The sequence below is a fragment of the Lonchura striata genome, chromosome 5 (genome assembly GCF_046129695.1).
Source record: "Lonchura striata isolate bLonStr1 chromosome 5, bLonStr1.mat, whole genome shotgun sequence".
In the NCBI taxonomy this organism is placed as follows: domain Eukaryota; kingdom Metazoa; phylum Chordata; class Aves; order Passeriformes; family Estrildidae; genus Lonchura; species Lonchura striata.
Window position 1 is genome coordinate 70,963,421 of NC_134607.1, and position 26,525 is coordinate 70,989,945.

The 26,525-nt window shown below is 41.5% G+C and overlaps 1 protein-coding gene across 4 annotated transcripts in view; it reads right to left on the bottom strand.

Moving 5' to 3' along the window:
• The window catches only part of CHCHD3 (coiled-coil-helix-coiled-coil-helix domain containing 3), a 131,257-nt gene that overhangs the window by 43,015 nt on the left and 61,717 nt on the right, over positions 1 to 26,525 (bottom strand). For 2 of the 4 annotated variants that reach the window (XM_021530916.2, XM_021530914.2), the window contains exons 5-6: positions 10,053 to 10,067; positions 9,029 to 9,112 (exon numbers count right to left, since the gene is read on the bottom strand). In XM_021530916.2, coding sequence (XP_021386591.1) covers positions 9,029 to 9,112; positions 10,053 to 10,067 — 99 coding nt within the window. The remainder of the gene's footprint in view (positions 1 to 9,028; positions 9,113 to 10,052; positions 10,068 to 26,525) is intronic. The other 2 variants (XM_077783708.1, XM_021530917.2) reach the window with 1 other exon arrangement.

Here is a 26,525-nt window from a genome sequence, read left to right on the forward strand (position 1 = left end):
AAAATATCACTCAGAGTGACAGCAGTGAAAATGAAAGCAGTGAGTCTTCCTATAAGAAAGGAAGAGTGTTCCTACGATTCCATGATTTCAGCCATTGGCTTTGCAGGATTATTTACCATTAACAAAAAGGCATAATTTCTCATAAACATTATTGCTTTCTAATGAGAATAATTACTAACTAATGCTTAAGCAAAAAGGGACCATTTTCCTCTAATCAGAAAATCATTAAGGTTGGAAAACCCCTCTGAGTTAATTGAGTCCAACCATTCCCAGCACTGCCAAGGACATCACTGACCACGTCCCCAAGTGCCACATGCACAGGGCTTTGAAATCCCTCCAGGGATGGGTGGGCAGCCCTTTCCAGGAAGGAATTTTCCCTAAAATCCATCCCCCTGAGCCTCTTTTCCTCCAGGCTCAGCCCCTTCCCAGCTCCCTCAGTTTTTCCTGCCTCTCCATTCCCTTCCCAGCTCCATCCCTGGACACGCTCCAGCCCCTCTGATCTGATGTCCCTCAGCAGGGCCAGCACAGGAGAATGGTCACTTCAATTTAGAGCTGTAATCATTTCTAATTATGTTACCTCAATTAAAAAATCCTCCCTGAGGGTTGCTTTAATCCAGCATTAACTTAGCACAGTATTTGTTCCCAAACTTCAGCTTGTGATGGGAAGATGGTGGGAGGAGGGAACAGACCCGGGTGAAGCGAAAGCTGCTTATTCATTAACTTCCCATATGTTAAAACATTTTGCCATATCCTATGCAAAGAGATAAACACAGCTTTTAACATTCAAAAAATTCCTTCAGTTTGGTCCTTTTTGCCTGTTTAAAACATTTCCCTCTCGTGACAGCTTTTTTTGGGCTCCGTAAGAAGGAGAAAGGAAAAAGCTCAGATGAAGCTACACTCAAAAAAAACCCTCCACAGTCACCAGGAGGGCTGAGAAAATGCTGGAATTTTGACTCAAAAAGTGACTGGTGCTGGATAAACTTGGCTTCACTGGGATGTCACTGTCCCAGGCTGCTCCAGCCCCAGTGTCCAACATTTCCTTGGACATCCCAGGGATCCAGGGGCAGCCCCAGCTGCTCTGGCAATCCCAGCCCAGCCAGGAATTCCTCATTCCCAAGATCCCATCCATGGCTGCCCTCTGGCAGTGGGAGCCATTCCCTGGGTCCTGTCCCTCCAGGCTTTTCCCAAATTTCAGCTCTCCTGGAGCCCCTTCAGGCCCTGGAATGTGCTGGAAGCTCTCCCTGAAGCCCTTCTCTTTTCCAGGCTGGGCATTCCCAGATAATTTGGAGCACCCTGGGATAGTGGAAGGTGTCCTTGCACATGGCAGGGGTGGAGCTGGATGAGTTTTTAGGTGCCTTCCAACCCAAAATAATCTGTGAATCTATAAACACAAGGGCTCTGAATTATCAGTTTCCTCCCAGATACCATCAGCCCTTGGACTTGTGCTAATTCTTCCAAAACAAAAGCATGGAATTAAATCATATTTTTCTTTGAACTGAAACTACAAACTAATCAGAAATATTTCTAAAGTTTTTTTGGGTTTTTTGGGGGGGTTTTTTTGTTGGTTTGGTGGTTTTTTGTTTGTTTGTTTGTTTGTTTTTGTTTTGGGTTTTTTTGGGTTTTTTTTTTCCCCACATACTGGAGAAATAAAAAATTGCAGCAACCTGTATGAAACTGTGGTTCCACATTACAAGTTATCAGGTGTCTGAATGCACAGCAGGAAAAAATCCTGGAATATTGGTTATCACGGGGCTTTTTTTTGTTCTCTATGAAGACACACATACATAATGCAAAATAATCTATATACAAACATTTAGAGAAACATCAATAGCTGCTATTCAGCGTGGCACAACTCCTCATTTTGTTATTAAGCAGCATTTCAGCCTTGCTATTGATTGGATATGTGATAGTGAGAGATGAGACCGAAGCAGGTCTTTTTCATAGCAAACATGAAACTCTGCATTTTTGGTGCACTTGGGAGGAAAATGCATAGCTGAGGTGTGTGTTTAATAATAAACATTGTAGCTACTTAGTCAGAAAGGGTAAATAGAAGATTATGAGGAGGAAAAAACTGAAATCAAGGCTGAGACCCAATTGTTCAGAATAATGATTGTGGCTGGGCAAGATATGGAGACAGAGCATTAAATACAACACTCCAGCCTGGGCTGTCAATCGGGTGGAGGTTTCAGATATTGTAATTGGTAGCAAGTTTCCTAATCTCAACCTGCCAGGCAAGAAGCAATTCAACAAAAGCTCTGTCCCCCAAACAGAACGAAATCTGAAAAGAGGAATTTTCTCATGTTGGCAAGATCACAGGGTGGGTTGACAGCTTTATTATGCTAAACTGACAAAAACATTACGCTCTGGTCAGTGCTGAAAAGGATGGTTTTTCAGGAGCAATGTGGAAATACAAAGCACTGGGAAAGTCTGATGAACTCCTACTTTTATCTCCCTGGTGCAGCACATGAGCTGAGACATAGAAAAGTCTCTTGGCCCAAGTACAAAATGAGAAATTAATATATCTTGATTTTCTCCTCAGGTCTCCTACCGCAGCGATTTGGGAGAGCTGCAAGAAGTCGCTGTGGCAGCTGAATATCCATTTAAAAAAGAAAAGGCCCCACTAACTTCACAGAAATAACACAATTCATTAACAATGAGGTGATATGGCAGTCGGTGGAATTCATCACATGGAAGCTGTAATGTATTTTATTGCTTCTATTGGAAAAGTGCTTGGAAATCGAGTTAAAGTATTGACTCTGTGTGTGTGGGTGCATATATACATTTATTTATTTGATACAGAAAGAGAAATAGAGCCAGGCAAATAGAAACAGGACACAAACACCGAGAGGATCTCAAAAATAGGAGCAGAGTGGGAATGATGGAACTATTTTCTTTCAAACCACGGATATTTAGGGAATATTGGAGTAATTCCATGCCTTCATGCGAACAAGAACACCAGGTTTGTTGAGCTGTCCCTGCCTCTTCCCTAAGTGCTCATCAGCCAAAATAATTTCCTACTTGGCTGGATCCAGCCCCAAGTCTCCAAACATGCACCTACATCCCTGCTAGCTGGCTTTGGAACGTGTGAAGGAATGCACACAAATGTGGGGAGAGGAAACATGTTTGCTCTGGCAGATACAGACTTCGAAACACTCTGAGAGGTGAGAGCAGAATCATCCTCTGCTTATGGAATTCTTGCTGCTACAGCCACGTGAGATCACCAAGAGTAAACAGACTGATAACTGAACACAAATAGAAACAAAAAAAAAAAACCCTTTAAATTGCTAAATTACCTTGTAGGGAATGAAAATGTTTGTGGTTATTATCCTGCTTTGTACCAGTCCCCGCTCTGTTATCTACATCTTGCAAACTCCACTTTACAAAAAGCCCAGCAAACAGCCTCTGATTACTGAGTTGTTGAGATCTGAAAAGGTAAACAAGGCTCTGAAGCATCTGAACAAATGTGGGGCTGGCACTGCTGGCACCTGAGCACTTGTGCTGATGAGAAACTCCCACAAAAGCCAACTCCTGCCTGGGAAGCTGCAGATCAGCTCCTCAGCTCAGCACTGGGGCTATCACTGCAGAGCATGTTGGGCCATCCTAAGCCTTGAATAGAAAAAGGAAGAGATCATTAAGTTATAATTTCCCCACACAATTGGTATAAGCATTTCCTACCAACAGGATTAGGATGAATACAAGATCCCAGAATAAAGCTGCTCAGCAGTGAGGATGGCAGTTTAGTGTCTAGTAAATTTGATTTCTCTGAAAATCCTGACACATCATAATAGCAAAATCCTATTTACTGTAGCAAGCAGGATGGATAATACCATTTAACACCTGGGATAGAATGTGCCATCAGCTCAGAGCTTTGTGCTCTGTGTGCTCATCTTACCTTAAGGTTAATGCTCCTTGACAGCCTCCATGGAAAGCAGAATCCCCAAATTAAGTGCCGAGCTTGGGATTTGCAAATCCTTCCTCGACATTTAAGGCAGGGGAAAAACGGATGCAGAGAAGTGGATCAGCATTTCCTGAAGTCAGCCTGCATCCCCAGGCTGGGATCTGAGCCCTCTGTGGAGCAGGAATGTCCCCACACAAAGGCCACCACAGCCCACCACCAGGCTGTGTGGCACGGGCCAGGAACTCTCAGAGCAGTGAGTTCTAAGCTGTTAAAGGTGTGGTCAATCCAATCTAACACTGAAACCTCCAAATCCCCACAGAATGGCAGAATTGTGGAATTTTCTAGGTTGGAAATATGAAATCTGATGATCTCTGAGATCATCAAGGCCACCAGCAAGCCACATCCCCAAATGTCACATCTTCAAGTTGTTTAAATCCCTCCAGGGATGGAGCACTCCATCTCTGCCAGGTCTGGACAGGCCTTTTAGGAAAGGAATTTTCCCAATTTCCAAACTTCCCCTGGCCCAGTCTGAGGCTGCTCCCTCTCCTCCTGTCCCTGTTCCCTGGAGCTCCTGGCAGGGACCTGTGCAGAGCCACAAGGTCCCCCCTGAGCCTCCTTTGCCCCATCCCAGCTCTCTGAGATTCATGCTCCAGGATAATCCTATTACCTCACCCCACAACCACGTTCACACCAAACTGCCCAACACTCAAAAGTATTTCTAAGAAACTCAAGAGCACAGAAACTTGGCCCCAGTGGAAAATATTATGATTAATATGGGGATCCATATCTTGCTCATTCACACTGATGAACTAAGTAGTTGTGTGATACAGCAGGGTATTAAAATTAATTTCCTTCTGCTGCCATGACTTGGGGCAGGATCCTCCTAATGATGCATATTAGCATTAGGAAGCAGTGCAACATGAAAATAGCTGGGCTTGCTGGAGGAAATTGCAACTGGGGAGTCCCATCAGTCTCAGAGACAGAGCAGGAGCAGACACAGCTCACTGAGTGTCTGCGTGATGCCAAAACCACAGCCAGAAGCAGGAGAGGGCCACGTGCCCTTTGTAAGAAATGTTGTAAAGCAAAAAGCCAAGAGGTGAAGGAAAACTGGGATGTCTGCTCTGCATGGAAGCTGTGTGCAAGTGTTGGTGAGGGTGGAAGCTGCACAGCAAAGGGACACAGGAGATAGAGAGCTGGTTATGAATAAAGGCTATGGACACTGGAGCTTGGGACTGGCACTGAAACTAGGCAAAAATACTGCACATCTCCACTGGAATTAGAGGGACAAGAGAGTGAAGATATCAATAAGTTTTCCCATAAACACCAGAACTGGGAACAGCTTCAGCTACAGGGAGGTGCATGAGTAAGGACAGAGATCCTGAGCATGTGGTACACAGGATAGAAATGGTCTTCCCTGAAAAAGGGCTCTGATTTCACTCTGGGGCTCTTATCTATTCCAAACCAAATTTATTTTCTCCTTAGAAAGTCACAGAATGGTTTGGGTCAGAAAAGACCACCAGGATCATCCAGTTCCACCCCATCCATGGCAGGGACACCTCCCACTGTCCCAGGCTGCTCCAGCCCCAGTGTCCAGCCTTTCCTTGGACATCCCAGGGATCCAGGGGCAGCCCCAGCTGCTCTGGCAATCCCAGCCCAGCCAGGAATTCCTCATTCCCAAGATCCCATCCCTGGCTGCCCTCTGGCAGTGGGAGCCATTCCCTGGGTCCTGTCCCTCCATCCTTGTCCCCAGTCCCTCTGCAGCTCTCCTGGAGCCCCTTCAGGCCCTGGAATGTGCTGGAAGCTCTCCCTGGATCCTTCCCTTCTCCAGGGGAACATTCCCAGCTCTCCCAGCCTGGCTCCAGCCCTGCAGCAGCTCCATGGATCCCTCTGGAATCTCTCCACAGCTCCAGGTGCTGCTGCTGCTGTCCCCAGGGCTGGGGCAGCTCTGCAGGTGGGGTCTCACCTGAGCGGGGCACAGGGACAGAATTCCCTCCCCTGCTGCCCACGGGGGCATCTGGCTCCCAATGCCCATGGCCAGGGCATGTCCAGCTTCTCCTTCTCCAAAATCCCCAGGTCCTTCCCCCAGGGCTGCTCTCCATCCTCTTGTCCCCTCAGCCTGGATTTGTGCTTGGATTGCCCTGACCCTTGTGCAGGACCTTGCACTTGTAAGTAAATAATTAACAGAGGGTCGGGCACAGAAACTAAATTTTTTTCAGCACTGTTTTATCTCTGAGTTTTGTTGTAGTCAAGAACCACTTTCATCCCCGGGGTGGACAGTGAAAAACAGTGACAAATTCCCTTCCAAGCGCCACCTAAATCACAGCTGCACACCCCAGCCAGATGCAGGGCAGGGCAAGGCTGTTCTCTAACTGCTTTGTTAAACTCTCTGCTGTTGCCCTGCTGCTGTGGAGCATGTAATAACTAATAGCTTATGTGCTATCTTTGACCTAGAAACACTGGCAGCTGTTCAGGGAATTGCTGGGTTTTGGGGAAGTAGCAAAAGGTTTTTAGCACATAAACCAAATTTATGAACAGTTATTCCCCCTGAGAATAGAATTGTTGATGTTTTACTGTCGCAGCTGTCACTTGTGCACAGTTATTTTGTCCTGTATTAATACCCTGTAAAGGTTGAGCATCTTCCCTCAGTCACTGAAATATTTTATAATTGACAGGCTTCATCTGGCACTGAATATGGATAATTTTCTTCATAAGGAGCACACTGTGCTGACACTAATCTGTTCTGTTGTCATCTCCCTTTATTATCAACGTCTGCATTGTTTTTTCAGCAGCACTGAAGAACACAAATACGAAGCTTCTAATTGAAAAGGCTAAATAATCAAAAAGCCAATTAATCATCGAGATGAGCTCTGACACTCCATGATGCAACAGGCAGAAATACCACACAGGCATAACTGAAGTGTTTTTAAAGTGTGCTTATTTGATGTGGGAATGATCTGAGATTGTAATTAGCATTCTTTGTCACAGGTGACAGATTCAGATTGAACATTTCTTCATTCTGACATGAATTCTCCGAGCTCCACTTGCTCCCACTCCACCTCCTGTTCCGAAATTCCCTCTGCTGAGCAGCCTGGCTCTGTCTCTGTGCACCTTCCACTGAAATCAGGACAAGTTCAGGAATAACAAACAGCCTCTTTCCTTGCTCTGTCACTTCCAGACCCTTTTTGTTTTGGTTTGTTTTTATTTTTAAAGCTCTATTTCCATCCCAATTTTCAAAATTCCCAGCACAGAAGCCCCCAGGTGTCCCCAGTTAGGGAAAGTGGGATTGCAGGAGCTGTGACCCCTCTGCTTGTCCAGGTTTTCCCTCTGAAATCTCCACCTCGTGGAAGAAATTCCAAGTCAGGTTTGGAACACAGAGCTCGCTCCTCTCAGAGCTGGAACAGAACTTTTTTTTGTGTAGGAGAGAGATGAAAATTTACCTTGATGACAAAGTGGATGACAGCTTGGAAAAGCTGAGGATTTTTCCTCACAAATAAGGAGTCAGAATGAAAAAAGAATGCTTGGTACCACAGAAACTCCACTCTGAACGCAGAGCAAACTTCACCCATGGTAGAAAACAAGGAATTCAGGGATTTCCAAGCCAAGCAGAGAAACCAAGAGATGGCAGAATTTCCTATTTCACATCCCCTGGGGGTGGCACTCCAGCAGAACTCAAACAAAGTTATTTAAAGTTCATTATCTGCCTTGCACAGCACAAAAATGTATTTACACGCATTGGAGCCTTCACTAACAGAAGCAAGTGAAGCCACTGTGCCAGTGACCTACATGAATGTGAAAAATGACCAAGAAAAACATCTAAAAAGATGTGAAAGGTAAAAAAAGGTGAAAGAAAAAGCCGTCCCAGATCTATGGTTTATCAGACATCTTTTGCCATGAATTATTCCATGCTAAAAGCTACAACCACCCCAGAAAAATCTAGTCTGGATAAAATCCCACTAAAGCTTTTTCCTTTAACACCAAGCCAGTTACTGGAGAAAAAGGAAAGTGTTCTGTGGAGTTTTTTGGTGGAGGATCTTCAATTTTAAATGAAAGGGATGAAATAATTGTTTAAATCATGCATGGATTTAGAATCATTAAACTGATTTCCCCATATCCTTTCAAACTCTTTTTCATTGCCAAGAACATGGGACTTCATTAATGTCATCTTCACAAAGGGAGGACAAAACACCGACACCGTGTCGGATGTACCCTCGATTTAAAATATTCATTCAGACCAATTACACACACTGGTAATTTATGCAACATGTTCTTCCTCCTAATCCAGAAAAACAAGGGTTTTTCTTCTGGCCTGCTAAGCTGCATCAATGAATATGTATCTTGTTCATATTTTTCACAACTAACACCAAGAAAAAATCCGAATTAATTACCAAGATATAAGCTCAGGAAGAAGGCAGAGGGGTAAAGGAGGCAAATGTATTCAGGCTGGAGGTTACAAGCAACCTGGGAGCCAGGAAATGATGACAGCAGTAATTATTTGAAATTAACATCCTATAAAATAATACCCTGTAAAGAATAGGAATGTTAACAGCAATATGTTAAGCCACTGTAAGCAAGTCCCACAGCTTCCCAAGCTGCTCTCTGCAGTTTAATTTCAAGTCTGTGATGAGATAAAGACACAGAAGTGCCTTTTAAACATGGTATAAACTTGGAATTAAAATTAAACTCTCTCCATGTACTGATGGAGGAATCATTAATTCCACCCACTGAAAGCAGAAATTCACTATGTCCTTTCACACTTCACTTTTCTTTTTTGTTGTTATTTTAATTTAGATTATTTTACTTGGTGACACTTCTTCACTTCTACAGGCTCTTCATCAGCGTTGGTATAAAATAACTTCATTATTTCATTTTTCTGTCTGACAGATGAAATCCCACGGTGACTGTGAGAACTTTGTTAGTAAAGAAAACAAATATTCTCCCATCAAACCTTCCACCTTGTCAATATTAAGCCAGAAACAGCAGCAGCAATACAAAAATAACCCTTCTGGTCAGAATTTTTATCTTTTATCTCCTTAAAAAAGTCATCTTGTAAATATAACTAGGAGCAGAAATGAACAGAAAGGGGGAAAATGGGGAAAAAATGTTCATTAAAGGGAAAAAAAAAGGTTTTACCCTCTCTTCCAGCCGAGCCAGCTGCTCTTTGTAGTAGGCATCGTGTTTCTTCAGCTCCCTGTCCTTCTCTTCCAGCTGCCTGGCCTAAAAAAAAAGGAACAGAATAATAAAAATACTGAATCAAGGATGTTTTCCATAGTTCTGGGCTTCTCCCTCCCCTCCTCAACAGCTCTGCCCGAGTTTGCCCAAATGGATTCACCAGAATGCACCAGGCTGGGATTCATTTTTGGTTTTCATTTGAATTAACTTGGCAAATCACTTCTAAACTTCAAAACTTGGCAAATCACTTCTAAAAACTTCTAAACTTAGGGAAACCTAATTCTAAACAGGTGGATATCTGGAAGAACAAAATCCTTTTATATATTTGCTGAAGAGTGCATTCAAAACTCTCTTGTTCTGTTTAATTAGCAATCACTCCTCTGGAAATTCCCAGGTTGGTTGAAGTATTCACTAAGCTGAAAAACTTGACCACAGGTTCACGCCCATGTCCAATAATCTAAAATAATATAGAATAATTTAAAATATCTAGATTTTCAATCCTAGTATGACCTGAGTGTTCTTTTAACAGATACTGCTCCCAGCAAATCAATGGTTTTGGCTTTTCATCTGCAGTATTTCCCATTTTCAAGGATTAAGAAGACTCAATAAAAATTAGAAAAGCATTTTAAAAACACTTAAAAACATTTAAAAAGCACACATGCACAGAGGAACTTATTAAAAATATATAAAGCTGTAAGTCCTGCAGTGTAAATAGCAGACAAGTGATTGTTAACAAGCTATGAAGGATTTAACACCTAAATGATCAATGGAAATATTTTCCAAGTTCAGCATTTTTTAATAAAATATCTTTAGTGGCTAATAATTATCTAATAAAGGCTATTACAACAATTATACCACATATTGTACAGATACAAGATTTGATTCCCTTTGTCAAGATCAATTTTTTTCATTTTTTTTTAATGAACACCCAGGGAATACATTAAGAAGTTTGGATTTTCTGTTGTTTCCTCATTCAACTGCTTACCTTTGTTTCTATGTCCTGAAGCATGTAAAAAATATTAAAATTCAAATTAAATTTATTATATAATGCTGAACAGAAAGAATTTAAAAAAAAAAACAAAACCAAAAAACAACCCACATACATGTCAGGTGTATCAGGAAAAATACAGAAAACTATTTCGAAATTGTTGGGGTGTCTTGTGCAACTTCTTCAAAAATACCCCCAAAAGCCATATTTTGGATGAATAAAAAGAAATATATATCCATGGAGCACATGCCCTGTCCACCTCATATTCCAGATCTTATATTCCAGATCTCATATTCCAGATCTGATATTCCAGATCTCATATACCAGATCTAACATTCCAGATCTCATATTCCATAACTAACATTCCGAATCTCATATTCCAGATCTAACATTCCCTATCTCATATTCCAAACTTAATATTCCTTTTCTCATATCCCCTATATCTCATATTCCAGATCTATCATTCTGTATATCATATTCCAGATCTCATATTCTATATTGCATCTTCCAGATCTAATATTCCATTAATCATATTCCAGAACTGATATTCCAGATCTCATATTCCAGATCTAACATTCCCTATCTCATATTCCAGATCTCATATTCCAGATCTAACATTCCAGATTTCATATTCCATAACTAACATTCCACATCTCATATTCCAGATCTAACATTCCACATCTCATATTCCAGATCTGACATTCCACATCTCATATTCCAGATTGCATATTCCACATTTAACATTCCATATCTTATATTCCATATCAAATATTTCATATCTCACATTCCAGATCAAATATTCCAGATCCCATATTCCATATCTCATATTTCAGATACTGTATTCCATATTGCATATTCCAGATCTACCATTCCAGATCTCAAATTCCCTATCTCATATTCCAGATCTAACATTCCCTATATCATATTCCAGATCTAATATTCCAGATCTAACATTCTGTATCTTACATTCCACATTAAATATTTCGTATGTCACATTCCAGATCAAATATTACAGATCTCATATTCCAGATGTAACATTCTGTATCTCATATTCCAGATCTAATATTCCATATCGCATATTCCATATCTCATATTCCAGATCTCATACTCCACATCTCATATTCCACATTGCACATTCCAGATCTAACATTCCAGCTCTCATATTCCAGATCTAACATGCCATATCTCACATTCCAGATCTAATACTCCATATCTTCAAAGCATCTTCATGGGTACCCAATGCAAATATTCCATGTGTACCCACCCCATGATCCCCAAAACAACAAAGATCTCCAGAACGTTCTTGTTGTGCAAAGCAGGCCAACAGCAAAGAAAACCTATAATTAATATTCCATAAAGCTCAGGAGAACTTGGTTAAGGTCTAGTTCTTACAATCCAAGCGCGTTCCCCACGATTCCATCCATGAGCTGGAACTAAAACTGACTTTGGAAAGGCAATGGGATGGAATAAAACCCAGGGAAGAACCCCCTGCCTGAATTCAGTCGCCCCATTTCTGACGATTCACGAGGGCACAGCTTTGCAGGGTGTAAAGCACAGCAAGGACAGAAGAGACTAAACCCATCCTTATCCTCCAGGATTTAAGCTGAGCTTAAATTCCAGATCATATTCAGACCTAATATTCATTATCTTGTATTCCCTATCTCATATTCCAGAGGTGATTTAAGCTGAGCTTAAATCCTTTTCCTCTGTCTTGCTGCGATCAGGGAATGCAATAACATTTATTCCAAGAATATCCCTCTGAGTGGAAGGTGATTGGGAATTTGATTGACTTTGGAAGTTGGTTTGTTTTTGGGTTGATTTTTAGGTTTGGTTCCCTGTCACCCCTCAAAATAACTAATCATCAAACCAGCTGGATTCTACTGCTCTACAGTCACGCTGCTCACTGCACTGATCTGTCACTGATAAAGGAGAAATATTGTATATAAAATACTAAATAATATGTTTATCCAAAGGCTTGCTTCCCTGGGCTGTGAATGTAACTGGACGATTTGGTTGGCAAGAAAGAAACTCGGCAAAAAAGAGTTTCTTCCACCCCTGACACTTGTACAGTAACACAGACACAGTAAAGTTAAAATGAATAAATAATAAATAAAATTATTCATTTATACAGGAGACTATAAATATGCCAATAGAGGAGAACTGAGTGCCAAAATAAAAAACCTGTAAAGTAATATTATATTTATGGGGCTGCAGCAACAAGATCCCTGTGAATGTCAATGAGCTGCAAGAAAATAATTAAGAATAGCCATGTTTTCAATTAGCTGAATGCTGCACTTCAGGTGTAACGGAGGTACTGGAATGGGCTGGTTGTTTCTTCATGAAAAGCTCTGACAAACAAAACCTTTGCTTGGGTGTTTTCTAAAGAACAGCTTCCAAAAACCACCTTTGCTTCCCATATCACCCAAATTTAATACCCAAAACAGATCACTAATATTAAATACAGGTTCTTCACAATCACATGGAAATTGGACCAACCAGTTAAAGGCCAACCCGGGTTTTGTTTTCAAAGGTAGCACCTGGATTTGGCACAGCACTGATAGGAGTTGCCATCACTGGAAAAATGGATTTTTCTCTATGAAAAATTCCATGAATCACATTGTACCTGACTGCAGGGACACCTTCAGAGCCATCCCGTGAAAAAACCAAGCCCCGCTCACACTGCATACAACAAAAACACATTTATTTTGTCCTCTGTGAGGCAGAACAAAGCAACAGTTGAAAAGTTATGTTTAATAATTAAATTTTAAAATTATAAAAAGGGATTTACTGCTGGATGGAACAAGATTCCAAGTGTGTGTGGTCATAAATTGCTATCATTTAAAAAGTGGATAAAAAAATCATTATCAGGTGGTTTAATGTACGTTTGTAGGCAGATTTCAGACTCAGCTCCTGAAGCCTTTGGCAGCCCAAGGTTTGGAGCTGTCCCTCAGCACAAACTCCAAGAATTCCTTTTAAATTATCACTACACACAAAATCAGCCCTAAGCACAAAGAAAATCATGTGCACACATCACTTGAAAAGAGGGATGCTCATTTCCACTTGTGAAAGTGGAGAATTGTTAGGAATTGGAAATGGCAGCACCAATAATGCATCATAAAACGGAGTCTTTGACAAGTGTAATTAAAACAAGCCTTTGTAATTACCACTAAATGTGCTACAGTACATTTTCTAAAAATAATGAAGTCCTAAAAGAGTGAGTCGAGCAGATAAAAAAGATCACATTGAGAGGAGGAGGCTAATGGAGAAAATTAAAAAATGGAATTTATGAACAAGTAAGGATCTAGTGTAGAACAGAAGATGTGACAAGAAGCTTCATTAACTGAAACTCATTATAGACCAAAGGAGAAAAACACAAATGTACAAATGCCAAGAAAAGAGTTACAGATTCCAATCCTAATGTGAGTCATGGGAATATGCACAGGAAAACCCACAGGAACATCACTCTCCACCAAGGCAGAAATTCATTGAGGTTCTTGCCCCTGATGCCTTGAGAAGGCTGAGCTGGAGCAGAGGCTGGGCAGAGCTAAATAGTAAATTAGGGATTTATTAAAGGATCTCCTCCATGGAGCCACCTTGGGCAGCACCAGAGCCCAGCCAGGGCTGCACCCAAATGAACCAAAATGGCCCCAAAATGAACCCAAATGAATCAAAATGGTCCCAAAATGATCCCAAGATGAACCAAAATGGCCCCAAAATGAACCCAAGATGAACCAAAATGGCCCCAAAATGAACCCAAATGAACCAAAATGGTCCCAAAATGAACCCAAGATGAACCAAAATGTTCCCAAAATGAACCCAAGATGACCCAAACTGGCCCCAAAATGAACCCAAAATGACCCAAAATGGTCCCAAAATGAACCCAAATGACCCAAAATGGCCCCAAAATGCACGAGCGCTCCCGGGGCTCTCCCTGGGATCAGTTCTGCTCCATTGGCACCTTGGAGTTCATTCCCAATTCCAGCTCCAGCCCATCAGTCCCACCCTGCTTGTTTTTCTCTCTCCAGCCCACGGTGTTTGTGCTCCTGGGCTGAGGTTTGGATCATTTGTCCTTGGTGCCCAGCTGGAGCAGGAATTGTTTTGTGTCCCTGCTCTGTGCACAGAGCTCACCATCCCATCATGTGAAGCTCAGACTAAAGCAACATAGAATGTGAAAAATATAAAAGTTAAAACCTGAGGCATCACCCCACCAAGAGATTCTATTATGCCAGACTAAAAAGCTAAAAACAAGGAAAATCTCAGAATCCCTCAGGCTGGAGAAGCCCTCCAAGATCATCCAATCCTAGCTGTGCCCAATCCTCACCTTGTCCCCAGCCCAGAGCTCTGAGTGCCACCTCCAGGCATTCCTTGGATACCTCCAGGGATGGGCACTCCAAACCTCCCTGGGAGCTCCTCCAGGATGTGGGACACTGGAGGAGGAGGAGGTGGAAGATTTAGGGAGAGGAGACAGACCCAGAGAGGTCCCAGAGGTTTCTGCTCAACCTGGGCCAAGGAGGAGGTCACAGCTGGCACCCCAGGGCCGTATCCAGCTGGGGTTTGAGAACTTCCCAGCCTGGAGACAGAAAAGCTCTGCTGAGCCTTCTCCACCTGCAAGGTCCCTCAGAGCCTGTGCAGGGCCAGGGCTCATGGAGGAGAAGCAGCAGGAGGGAAGTTCTGATTGACCACTCACTCACTTGAGAGGACCCTAGGTTCTTCCAGCTTGATTTATTTTATGATTCTACCCCAAAGAAAAATCACACATTTCTACCAAGTGACCAGAAATGAGCAATTACAGAATCCCAGCCTGGTTTGGAGTGGAAGAGACATTCAAGATGATCTCATTCCAACTCCTTCCACCAGCCCTGTCCAACCCATCCTTGAGCAGTATCAGCACTAAAGAAAAGCTGCCACTTCTCACCAAACTCCAAATGAACCATCTGGTCTGCTCAGCTTCAAAACAACAGACTCTGAAGACTTTATTTCCTTGCAAATAAAAATTAAAATACACTCATGACTATTCTAGTGATTAGCAACAGGCAGAAAAGCCTCGTGTTTCCATCCAACCGTGGTTCAAAGGAAAAAGAGAGGCTGAAAAAAAATCTGAATTACATCTCTGCGTGTCACTGGGAATGAAAGAGAGGCATGACTTATTCCTGAAACTCTATCCATGCTTTTCAGTCAGCCAACACAGTCCAAGGAGATCAAACATCTTAAAGACTATCTGTACTGCTGCCAGGTATTTGTAGCAATTCAAATATTGTCTCTAACCGTGGCTGACAGCTTCTGATGTTTCAGTCATATGTCAAATACGGAGTTTTTCACTAAAGTGAAAGAAGCAGACTGCTCCCCATGAGCCAAAGTGGATAAAACAGAGCAAGAGGACCGTTATCCTGTAAAATCCAGGGGAAAAAAACCTGTCAGTAAACTGATTTAGGACTGTGTTATACATCTATCTTTGTTCTTACACTGCCTCTGTAGCGAATCATAAATATTTGTGCCATTTTTTACTGTGTTCAGAATTGGTATTAATGACGATTTTGCAGAAATACTTTTCAATTCCTAAATTAAACAACAGAAGGGTAAAGTATTGCTAAGCACAGTCAGCCAATACTGGATGCAGTTTTAAACAAAACATGATAAAAAACAAAGCAAAACATAAGGAAGCACCGCCCTTCCAAAAATTCACCACTATAAAGTCCAAAACCAAGCCAGAGAAGAAATTTGCACCTCAGTTAACTCATACCCAAATATTCAGAGAAAATGTGGAAATTTAAGCTTTCCACCTAGGACTCTTCGTTCTTCCGTCCAAACCCCAGCACCATTTATCAACAGTGCTGTATTACCATCATTTTAAAAGCTCCAATTCTCATGCTTTGTAAACTAAAGATTCAATGGACTGCACATAAAGAGTGAAATAATTCTTAGGGATGCTGCTTTAATAAAAGCAATAAAAATTCAGCACCTCATTGAAGCCCCTTCAGAGCCAATCTCATTTTGGAATTCCATTGCAAACCTCCTGTATTTTGTGTTTATTAGAGGCCTCTCAGCATCAGGGGCTGCTCTCCAGAGTTATTTTCCATCTGTGAATATCCCATTTTTTCCATCAAGTGATCCAAACTCTGCATGAATTGGTATCATTCCCTCCCAGCCTCATTGGAAGTGGCTGCCCAATCTGTGATCCTGAGAGCCAATTCCCATCGGAGGCAAAAAGTGACAATGCCCAAGGAGGGAAATTCACTTTGGAATAGCAAATAAAAGGACATTTATTGCTGCTCTGCTATTCAAGGGATTGATTTCTTCTCAAGACAAACAACTGAGTCACTCGTAATTACATCAGGTGTTTCTCAATTTGGAAGATACAACATAAGCAGAACCTTCATCTTTGGATGCTCAGAAAGGCAAAAAAAAATACAGATATCTGTTGTCTTAAAGTTATTTTAGCCGTGTTTTTTTGAATTTTGATCTTGTTAAATTAAATTCTTCTATTTAGCAATAACAAAAATCCAAACTCATTGATTCTGTCTCAAATTATGCAGCCATTTTATCTCCCAGAGATTTTCCTCTTCAGTTGGAGAATAAAAGAACTGTAACCAGCAGATCATTTCAGACTGAAGCTGTAACTCAGAAACAAATTAATCTTTAAACAGAATATTTGACTTAACAGTGAGATTCAGGGCTTAGTCTCAGCATTGCCAAGGGAAGATAATTTTGCTGGACTTTTGGAATGTCCAACTTTCCCCAGAGACCTTTTGGCATTGAGACACATAAAAAATTAATGTGGTAAAGAAAATATTTACACTAGTGGTGTGTACATATATCAAAATAAACATTTATCCCAATTAATAAGTCAGTTTTTAGCTCTCTTTTATTTTTTCCAGCACTCTGAAAACTCAATTCAATTAACAGGACAGTTTGCAGTTCTTCACTTTATATCCATAAAATATTTAACTAAGTGTGAAAATCCTAAGTTAATACCATGTAGTTACCATAACTCTTTAAATTACTACCTACAAACAAAGATCCAGCAAAGCCTTGGGAAAGTGGGAGAACACAGCAGGATTTAATGCTCTTTGTATTTTAATTACTAAATTACAAGGCTGGTCTTTCAGCGTTTTCTTTAAAGATTGAACAACTTATTCCGAAATTAAAGCACCAGAGAATTATTACCTTGAGCAGAGCAGCTCTGAAAGGGGCTAGGATTGATTTATGCATCGATTATTGGTGAGCATCTTCCTTTTATATAATCCTATAACACGTGTCATTGAATTTCTGTGTCCAACTTCCACTCACTGCACTTTTATTTCTCTTCTCATTTGACTGCAGAGTCTCCAGGGCAGAGCCTGGAACTCACTACACATCTGTGCAGTGTTTAACATAATTATACTTCAAGCTCTGCTGGTGTTTGTGTTATTCTAACAGAAATAAATAATATTCTGAGCACTGAAAATATTCAAAATGGATGGAAAAAGATGATTTAATGCAAGACAGGAAGGGAAACAAAGACTTGAGTTTTGTGAATGATAGTAGAAAAATAAATTACAATTTTTTTTTTTTTTAAAAAAGCCCTTGATCTGTTCAGATGGTAAATGTTTGAGTGTGCCAGGAATTTGGGACTGGGCAACTACACAAACCCTCAAAGTTATGAAGACAATTAAGTAATTGGAGGCAGGAAATACATGGAAGAGAGGGACTGATGCTGACATTTCTGTTCCATGCTCTGACATCCCTGCCATGAACATTTGCTGACACAACATTTAAAGGGTTTAACACTGCAGGGATTGTTCCAAAACCATGGTTCTACATGGTTCTACTAAAATGTTTATAGAGTTTAGTGTAAATTTTGTCACACTTGGAAAGAATAAACCAGCTGTCCAACAGGATAATATTCAAAAATGATTCAATAGCATCTTATGCACAGAAAAATGTAAAGCACGTAATGTTGAACTTCAATGAAATCCTCAAGGGTTTAATGGAAATTACTGGGTTGAAATGGCCAAAAAGATCAAACCAGAGAAGATCATGGAAGGTAAAATCCCAGAAGGATTTGGGTTGGAAGGGACCTTGAAGTGCCACCCCTGCCATGGCAGGGACACCTCCCACTGTCCCAGGGTGCTTCAAGCCCTGCCCAGCCTGGCCTTGGGCACTGCCAGGGATGGATCCAATGAGGATGAGTGGAAAATAACGTGGAGCCAAAATTCAGCACCAGCCAAGAGAAGCTTTTTTATCCTGACTACAAAGCCCCAGGGAGAAATTTGATTTTCCTGCAGCAAAAGCCAAGGAAAACTTGTCCCGTGTGTTAAAACAGCAAAATAAAAACAGGAGGAGATTTAGGAAGAAAAGGGGAAGGAGAAGACAACACCACACTGAGAGCACAGTATTTGATATAAATAAAATTCACATCCTCCCAGAGGTCTGGTCACTCTCTGTATATTTATATTCTGATCACTGCAGAGGAAAGTTTTGGAGAAGAAAAAGCTGTAGATACATAAAGACCAAACCCCTGAGAAGAGCTCTGTGTACAGGAGAGAGGAACACAAAATAATTAAATGCTCAGAGAAGGTGAGCCAGGCTCTCCTATTTACTCTCTCTCATAATACAAGACCGAGGAAATATTCAGTGAACAGTGAAATTGAAAAGCAACAAATTTGAAACCAATTAAATGCATAATTAACCTGCAGAACTCATTGCCACAAGTTATCAGCGAAGCCGATCGCTCAGCAAAACCTGGAAAGTTGAGATGTTTGTATTACCTCTGAAAACATCCACACTTTTACCTTTAAGCTACCTCAGACTCTGGATTCCTTGAAGCATTAACCCTCCTTTAACAATATAATATTATTATAAAACAATTAACGACATTGAAACCTGTCATGAGTCAATTACTTGAGATCAAAAGCAGAAGGAAACTCCAAGGAACTATTTTATTTTTAATGGTGTCTGACAAAAACTCTGATTTGAGTCCTAAATTTTAGCCCCTTTCAGCTCCTGTTTTAACAGCCAGGTAAACAATATAAGTTTAAAATTGACCTTGCCAGCTTTTTATACCACGCTCAAAACGAAAATTTCTATGGGGATGACAGATCCACACCCAGAGCTTTGTGCAGAGCTGCCCCTCCTCATTTGGGGCAACAGCTAAAGGGGGTGATGAACTGCTGTTAAATGGAATTCCAGGTATAAAACAGCAGAATCTCATCAGCAGGGAAAATAAGAGTTAATGAGGAATTTAATACTGCTGAGCCACAAACCCTGACTGGATCCAAGGGCTTGAGCACATCTCTGCTCAGTGAATTTCCCAAAATCAGCCTCGTCGTCCTGAACACGGAGAAATCAGGCAGCAAAAAGAGCAATTTCCAGCCTCAAGAAGACCAGAAGTGCTGAGGAGCACATGGAAGACAGGGACGGGGATTCCATGGCCCAGGTTCACCACAGGAAACACCACTGGTGGCTCCTCAGGCTTCTCCCTTCCCACTTCCACTCTGGAGAGGAGAAGGATCCAGGGAAACCTCAGAGCCTGGGGGCTCCAGGAGAGCTGCAGAGGGACTGGGGACAAGGATGGAGAGACAGGACTCAGGGAATGGCTCCCACTGCCAGAGGGCAGCCAGGGATGGGAAATTGGGAATGAGGAATTCCTGGCTGGGCTGGGATTGCCAGAGCAGCTGGGGCTGCCCCTGGATCCCTGCAATGTCCCAGGCCAGGCTGGACATGGGGCTGGAGCCCCTGGGACAGTGGCAGGTGTCCCTGCTCAAGTAATCCATGGTGCCCTGCCTGCATCTCCCAAAAATGAGCCCAAAATTGAGGAAGCACCATCTTGTGCTGTGCCCATGGTTCAACTCCTTGTGTAGCCTCAGGAAAGATTAATCCTTTCCTTTCCTTTCCTTTCCTTTCCTTTCCTTTCCTTTCCTTTCCTTTCCTTTCCTTTCCTTTCCTTTCCTTTCCTTTCCTTTCCTTTCCTTTCCTTTCCTTTCCTTTCCTTTCCTTTCCTTTCCTTTCCTTTCCTTTCCTTTCCTTCCCTTCCCTTCCCTTCCCTTCCCTTCCCTTCCCTTCCCTTCCCTTCCCTTCCCTTCCCTTCCCTTCCCTTCCTTTCCCTTCCCCATTCCCATTTCCAGGCTCTCAGTGATGCCTCCCAGGAGTCCGAGTGCTGTCTGTGCAGAATTTGGAGATTCCACAATCCCTGCATTTTCTAAAGGAATACCATTATTTTAACACAAACATTTTTTTTTTTCTGCTGTGGGTGAGAGCATCTGGAAGGGAAAGCAAACACTAAAAAGTGCTTTCTAAAAAAAGAGGTTTCATCCCAGTCAATGGGATGCTTCAGGAAAACAGAAGCTGCCAAGTACATCTATAATAATGGGGGGAAAAAAACCCACCACCTTCTTTTAGGGGTTGTTAAAACATGTCAATTTTTTTACAGTCATTTTTCTTTTCTGCCCAGTGCTGTGAGTGCTCAAAAGCAAAGCTCTCTGCTGGATTTGTGAAGTGTAATTTTTTTCCTGCATGCCTCCAATCTATTTGTCATGCAATACAGCTTGTCCTAGCCCACAGTGAGAATTAATGCTTAATGTTCTAAACGTGGAGAGACACACCAACTATTTGCACAAGTAATGGCACTGGTATTTGCATGAAATTGAGAATGGCAAAGAATTGCTCAAATTAGATTAATTTGGAAATGATAGAAGAGTTACAACTTTGCTCTGTCCTTTAAGAGGAAGAGGGAAAGTCTGCAGAACAAAACATGACTGATCATAAATAGGGAAAAGGATTCATAAAATGTTTATTCAGCCTTTAGAACAGAGTACACGACACCCTGCTGAGATTCAGGTAATTCAACAAAATGTGGCTCTGCGATGAAATGGGAAAAACACCTGGGTAGGGATTGCAGGAATTCCTCTCTGGGAGGGGCGGGGATGGAATTCCCGGAGCACTGGGATCCCTGGGAGTGCCCAAGGCCAGGCTGGATGGGGCTTGGAGCAGCCTGGGATGGTTGAAGGTGTCCCTGCCATGGCAGGGGTGGCACTGGAAGGTCAACAAGGCTGGAGAAGGGCTGGGAGCACAAACCCTGAGAGGGGCTGAGGGAGCTGGGGGTGCTCAGCCTGGAGAAAAGGAGACTCAGGGCTGGCCCCATCGCTCCCACAGCTCCTGGAAGGTGCCTGTGCCCAGCTGGGCTGGGGCTCTGGCTCCAGGCAGCCCTGACACAACCAGAGCACACAGCCTCAAGCTGTGCCCAGGGAAATTCAGGTGGGAGAGCAGGAAAAAGCTTTTCCAGAAAGGTGATGAAGCTCTGGGATGGCTGCCCGGGGAGGTGGTGGAGTCACCAGGCCTGGATGTGTTTGAAAAGCCTGGATGTGGCACTGGGTGAGCTGAGCTGCTGGGCTGGGATGGGCTCGATGCTCCTGGAGCTCTCTCCCAACTCAGGGAATCTGGGAATTCTGTGGATTCAAGTTCCCTTCTACCCCACACTAAAGAAATTCTCCTTTTAAAAAAATTTAGGGCAAGGGGAGTAACAAATAGAACAGAGGTTAAGAGATTTCAAAAAGAAATTTCATAAGGAGGGGGAAAAATACGTCTTTGCAGCGCAGGAAACAAGAAATTATATTCCATGTTTTATATATAGCTATAATTATATTTAATTGCCTTGCTACTATCAGCAAGTTATCCCATCTATCAGCGTGGTAACTCAAGATACTCAAGTTCACCTGACACTCTGCCTTTATTTAACACAGATACCTATGGATGGAGAGGCTAAAAAAGTGGTTCTCCAAGAGAAATGCCACTTTTAATGTGATAATTTTCTCATTATTTTAATTAATGATTTCTCATTTCTTATTCTGTAGCAATCTCTGACCATCCAAAATGATATAAAAATTATTTATACGCAGGAAAATACTCACAGGGATCTTCTGGTGCATATGGAATTATGGAATCACAGTAAGGTTTGGGTGGGAAAGGATCTGGAAAATCATCTCATTCCACCCCATCCATGGGCAGTGACACCTTCCACCATCCCAGGGGGTCCAGCCCCATGTCCAGTCTGGCCTGGGACATTCTAGGATCCAGGGGCAGCCCCAGCTGCTCTGGCAATCCCAGCCCAGCCAGGAATTCCTCATTCCCAAGATCCCATCCCTGGCTGCCCTCTGGCAGTGGGAGCCATTCCCTGGGTCCTGTCCCTCCATCCTTGTCCCCAGTCCCTCTGCAGCTCTCCTGGAGCCCCTGGAATGTGCTGGAAGCTCTCCCTGGATCCTTCCCTTCTCCAGGGGAACATTCCCAGCTCTCCCAGCCTGACACTGGATCCATCTCTTCTCCAAGAAATTCAAGGACCCAGGGGCTTCACTTGGAATCTCAGGAAGCCATGAAGGATCTCCCTTCCCTTTTCCTTTCTTTTCTATCCCCATTTTCCATAAAAATCCCTCAGGATGGATCCTGAGTGTCCCAAATCCCAGAATCCTGGACCAGTTTGGGTGGGAAGGGACCTCAAAGCTCATTCCAGGGACACCTGCCATGATCTCAGGGTGCTCCAGTCCTTCCTGGGACATTGCAGGGATCCAGGGGCAGCCCCAGCTGCTCTGGCAATCCCAGCCCAGCCAGGAATTCCTCATTCCCAAGATCCCATCCATCCCTGCCCTCTGGCAGTGGGAGCCATTCCCTGGGTCCTGTCCCTCCAGGCTTTTCCCAAATTTCAGCTCTCCTGGAGCCCCTTCAGGGCCTGGAATGTGCTGGAAGTTCTCCCTGGATCCTTCTCCTCTCCAGGAGAACATTCCCAGCTCTCTCCATGGCAGAGGGGCTCCAGCCCTGATTTTAAATACAAACAAAATCTGTATTTGACCTTTCCAAACCCAGCCAGTTCCTGGCAGTGACAATTTTTCCCTCCTCTCTTTATTCCATTTGCCACATTCCCATCTCAGGGCTGCATTTTCCATGCCCAAGTGAAATTGTGTTTGGGCACTGAGATTCCGACCAGGAAACTCTGTGGAAGCAGAATTGTTCTTACCAGTGACTTACAGCTCCCAGAAATTCCAGAGGCAAGCTGGAATTGGGAATTTCTGTTAGGTGGAATATCACCCCAGGTGCAGAAATTCAGCTGCTGTAAACACAAATTCAAGAGATTCTTATTTGCTCCTGAAAGCTTAATCTGTAACACAGAGTGAGCAATAATCTTATTTAATGATGGGGAAAAACCTCACATCTCCTGAAACTTAACTGGAGTTATTAAGAAAAAAATCAGATACAGCAATTTTACCTGAAATTTAAGCTGTGAGGGTTCAAAATCTTAAGAGAAAAATGAATTTTCATTTCTCTAAATCTGCACCAAAAAGTCCAAAATGCACAAGGTCTTCACATAAACAGAGCTGCTGCATCAATGAACACCTAAAAACAACCCCAAAAAACCCCAAAACTGAGATAAAATCAATGAGCAATCCTCAGAGTGGAATCTGCCCATTCAAACCAGACATTTTATTTTTATTATGTTTGATTTTTTTCCCTTTCAGGGGGTTTAGGGTCTCACCTTTCAGTGCTTTTACTTCTGCCAAAGTCTACATTACTCTAAAAACCAGGGAAATATTCCAGACAACATATTTTTATTCCTAAATCCATATTTTAGCAGCAAACACCTTTATTTCCAAGCAACCATGGAAGTATTTAATGTTCAGGATACCCAAATTAAATGAGACCCAATAATGGAACTGTGGTCAAGTGACATAAAAAATGCAGGCAGGGATTTGGAATTCTTAATTCCACCAAAATTCAGCTGGAAAAAGAACACAGGTGGATTTTTCTGTGTGCTTTAGGCACACAGGTGGATTTTTTTCCTCACTCTGAGGAGAAAATTTTCACCATCTGTGTGTGTGATTAGATCTAAATATATTTATATTGTTTACAATTGTATTTATTATTTTATTTATTTCTATTTATTTACATTTATATATTTTTAAATTATTTATAAATAGAGTTATTTTTATTTATGTCTATACTTAATTTACTACCTAACTATAAATCTTCCCCTGGATTCTGTGGGACTAAAACCAGACACTGATACTTCTACAGAGATTTGGGGTTTTTTTGTTTATTTTTAATATAATAGGGAGTTTCAAAACCCTTAAATATTTGACTTCCTCTTTGCTCAACTCCTCAAAAAACTCCAAAGCTTGAACACAAACATTCCCAAAATGCTCAAAAGCTACAAGAATATTTTAAACTTATTTTTTTGCACAACAGAAAAGAAAATCTGAAGACAAAGATTCACCCTTTGGGGGTATAAAATTTTATAAAATAATTTATAAGGGTGCAAGCACAGGAACACTCATTGAGCTTATCCTCCTATTCCCTGAGTATAATTCAGTTTTTCTGTCTATTATTTAGGGATTATTTAGGAATAATTGTGCCAAGGATTTTATTGCCCTTTCTGCTTGTAGATGTATTTAAATATTAAAAAACAATAAAAAATTTCTTCGAAGTTGAGTGGCAGAGATGGTAAAACCTCAACCAGAGCTCATCTCCTGCTCCTGCGATGCTCTCGGAGCAGGACTGACAAATCCAGAAGATACAGAAATGCAAGAATTCTGGGGAAATGGAAAGAAAATGGGCAGGAAATGAAGGATGTGTCAAGCAAACGCGTCAGGCTGACAGAACTCTCCTCCTGAAGGCGACAGCAGCTTTGCTGGGGAGGTGGCCGAGGAGCTTGGAGCCAGAAAGGTTCTCCTGAACATCTATTCCTCCCTACGGGAGTCAGAGCAGGAATTGGGGTCAACATTCAGGTGAGAATCGCTGATTTCCAAGGTAAAAAAAAAAAAACACTTTTTTACCTAGGCAGGAAACCAGGAATCCTGGAAGGAAGAGCTCTGGGATGGGAGGAAGGACGGAGGAGGATTCTCCTTCCAGGTCTCCCCTGGCTCAATTCCACCTTTGGACACCAACAAGGAAATGGGAAAGGAGCAGGAAATCCTTTTCTAATTCCAATTTTATATATTCTATCATGATAATATAATATAATATAATATAATATAATATAATATAATATAATATAATATAATATATACAATTATAAAATAATTATATATATTATATATTATATATATAAAATATATATTATATATAATATATTCACATTATATTCTATTAATTCTATTCTATTCTATTCTATTCTATTCTATTCTATTCCATTCCATTCCATTCCATTCCATTCCATAATATTACATTATATTACATTCTATTACAATGTTATATTATAATAATATATTATTTATATGTATATTATTAAAATTCATATAATTCCAACATTATAATTGATAAAGATGACTGGACAAGGGGAGCTGAGCCACAAAACGACCTCTCCACCTCCAGCTCCCCAGCAGCAGCTGATTCCCTCAAGGAAGGAGTGCCAGAGGTAAGAAAATCTGTTTTTTTTGATCCACACAAGCTTTAAAAAGAAGATTTGTGATGTGCCATCAAGGAGAAGAGCCAAAAGGGACCAAATCCAGGCAAGAGAAGTTTCAGCTGAGGGTGGACAAAGTGAAAGTTGACAAAATCCCACATTATGGCTTGAGAATCTGATTTACCAAAAACCACTGGGAATTGCAACTGGAAGAAGAGAATTTTCTTCTTCTCTGGTGGATTTTTTTATCCTTTTTTTTTAAGCTGTTGATGGATTTTTTTAAATTAAGATGCACCCACAGGATGAGGAATGGGAGATAAAATCATGCTGCTCTTTTCCTTGGGATGTCTGCAGTAAAATGATTCCTAGTATTTTCAGAGGTACCAAAAAAAAAAAAAACAAAAACAACAAAAAAAACAGGTGTGGAAGGTGTGGAATTCTCAGAAATTCATAATTACTCTTGCAAGAAATTCAAAGATTGCCTTGGTATTAAAAAAAAAAAAAAACACCTCTGGATAAAAAGGAATAAAAACATCTAAAAGAATAAGTTAAATGGAGTAGGTTAATAATTTGTATTATCTTATCACTGAGGTTTAGACAGTCATGAACCCATAATGGCAAAGGAAATTTAGATTTAAAGGAGAAATTATATCTATAACCTTACCCACTTGCCTGAATATTAAATTTTTTTAAAAATTAATGATCTGCTTATGAAAAATATCAGCTCAGAACCATCTCAGCACAGTGATCCCCATTTGTTGTGAAACCATTCCCACTAATGGAAGCACTCTGGAATTCCATCAATAAAAGTCATTATCATAAAACCTGGCTCCACTCTGCCCTAATCCTTTCTCCCCAAAACATTGATTTATACTGGAAAAATTATTTATTTTTACACCAGTGCCCACATTTGGGACAGGTCCCAAACATCACTTCAGGCTTCAGAGCCAAATTCAAGGGATCCTCTTTTCCAAAATTGTTGGTGCTGGCCCCAAAATTCCTTAAAAGCTTCACAAGGAACAAAAATTAGGTCAAATAATCAAGTTATAAACACTCTTTATTTAATAGACTTGAGTGATTCTTGTTAGCACAACTTCCTCCTGCCT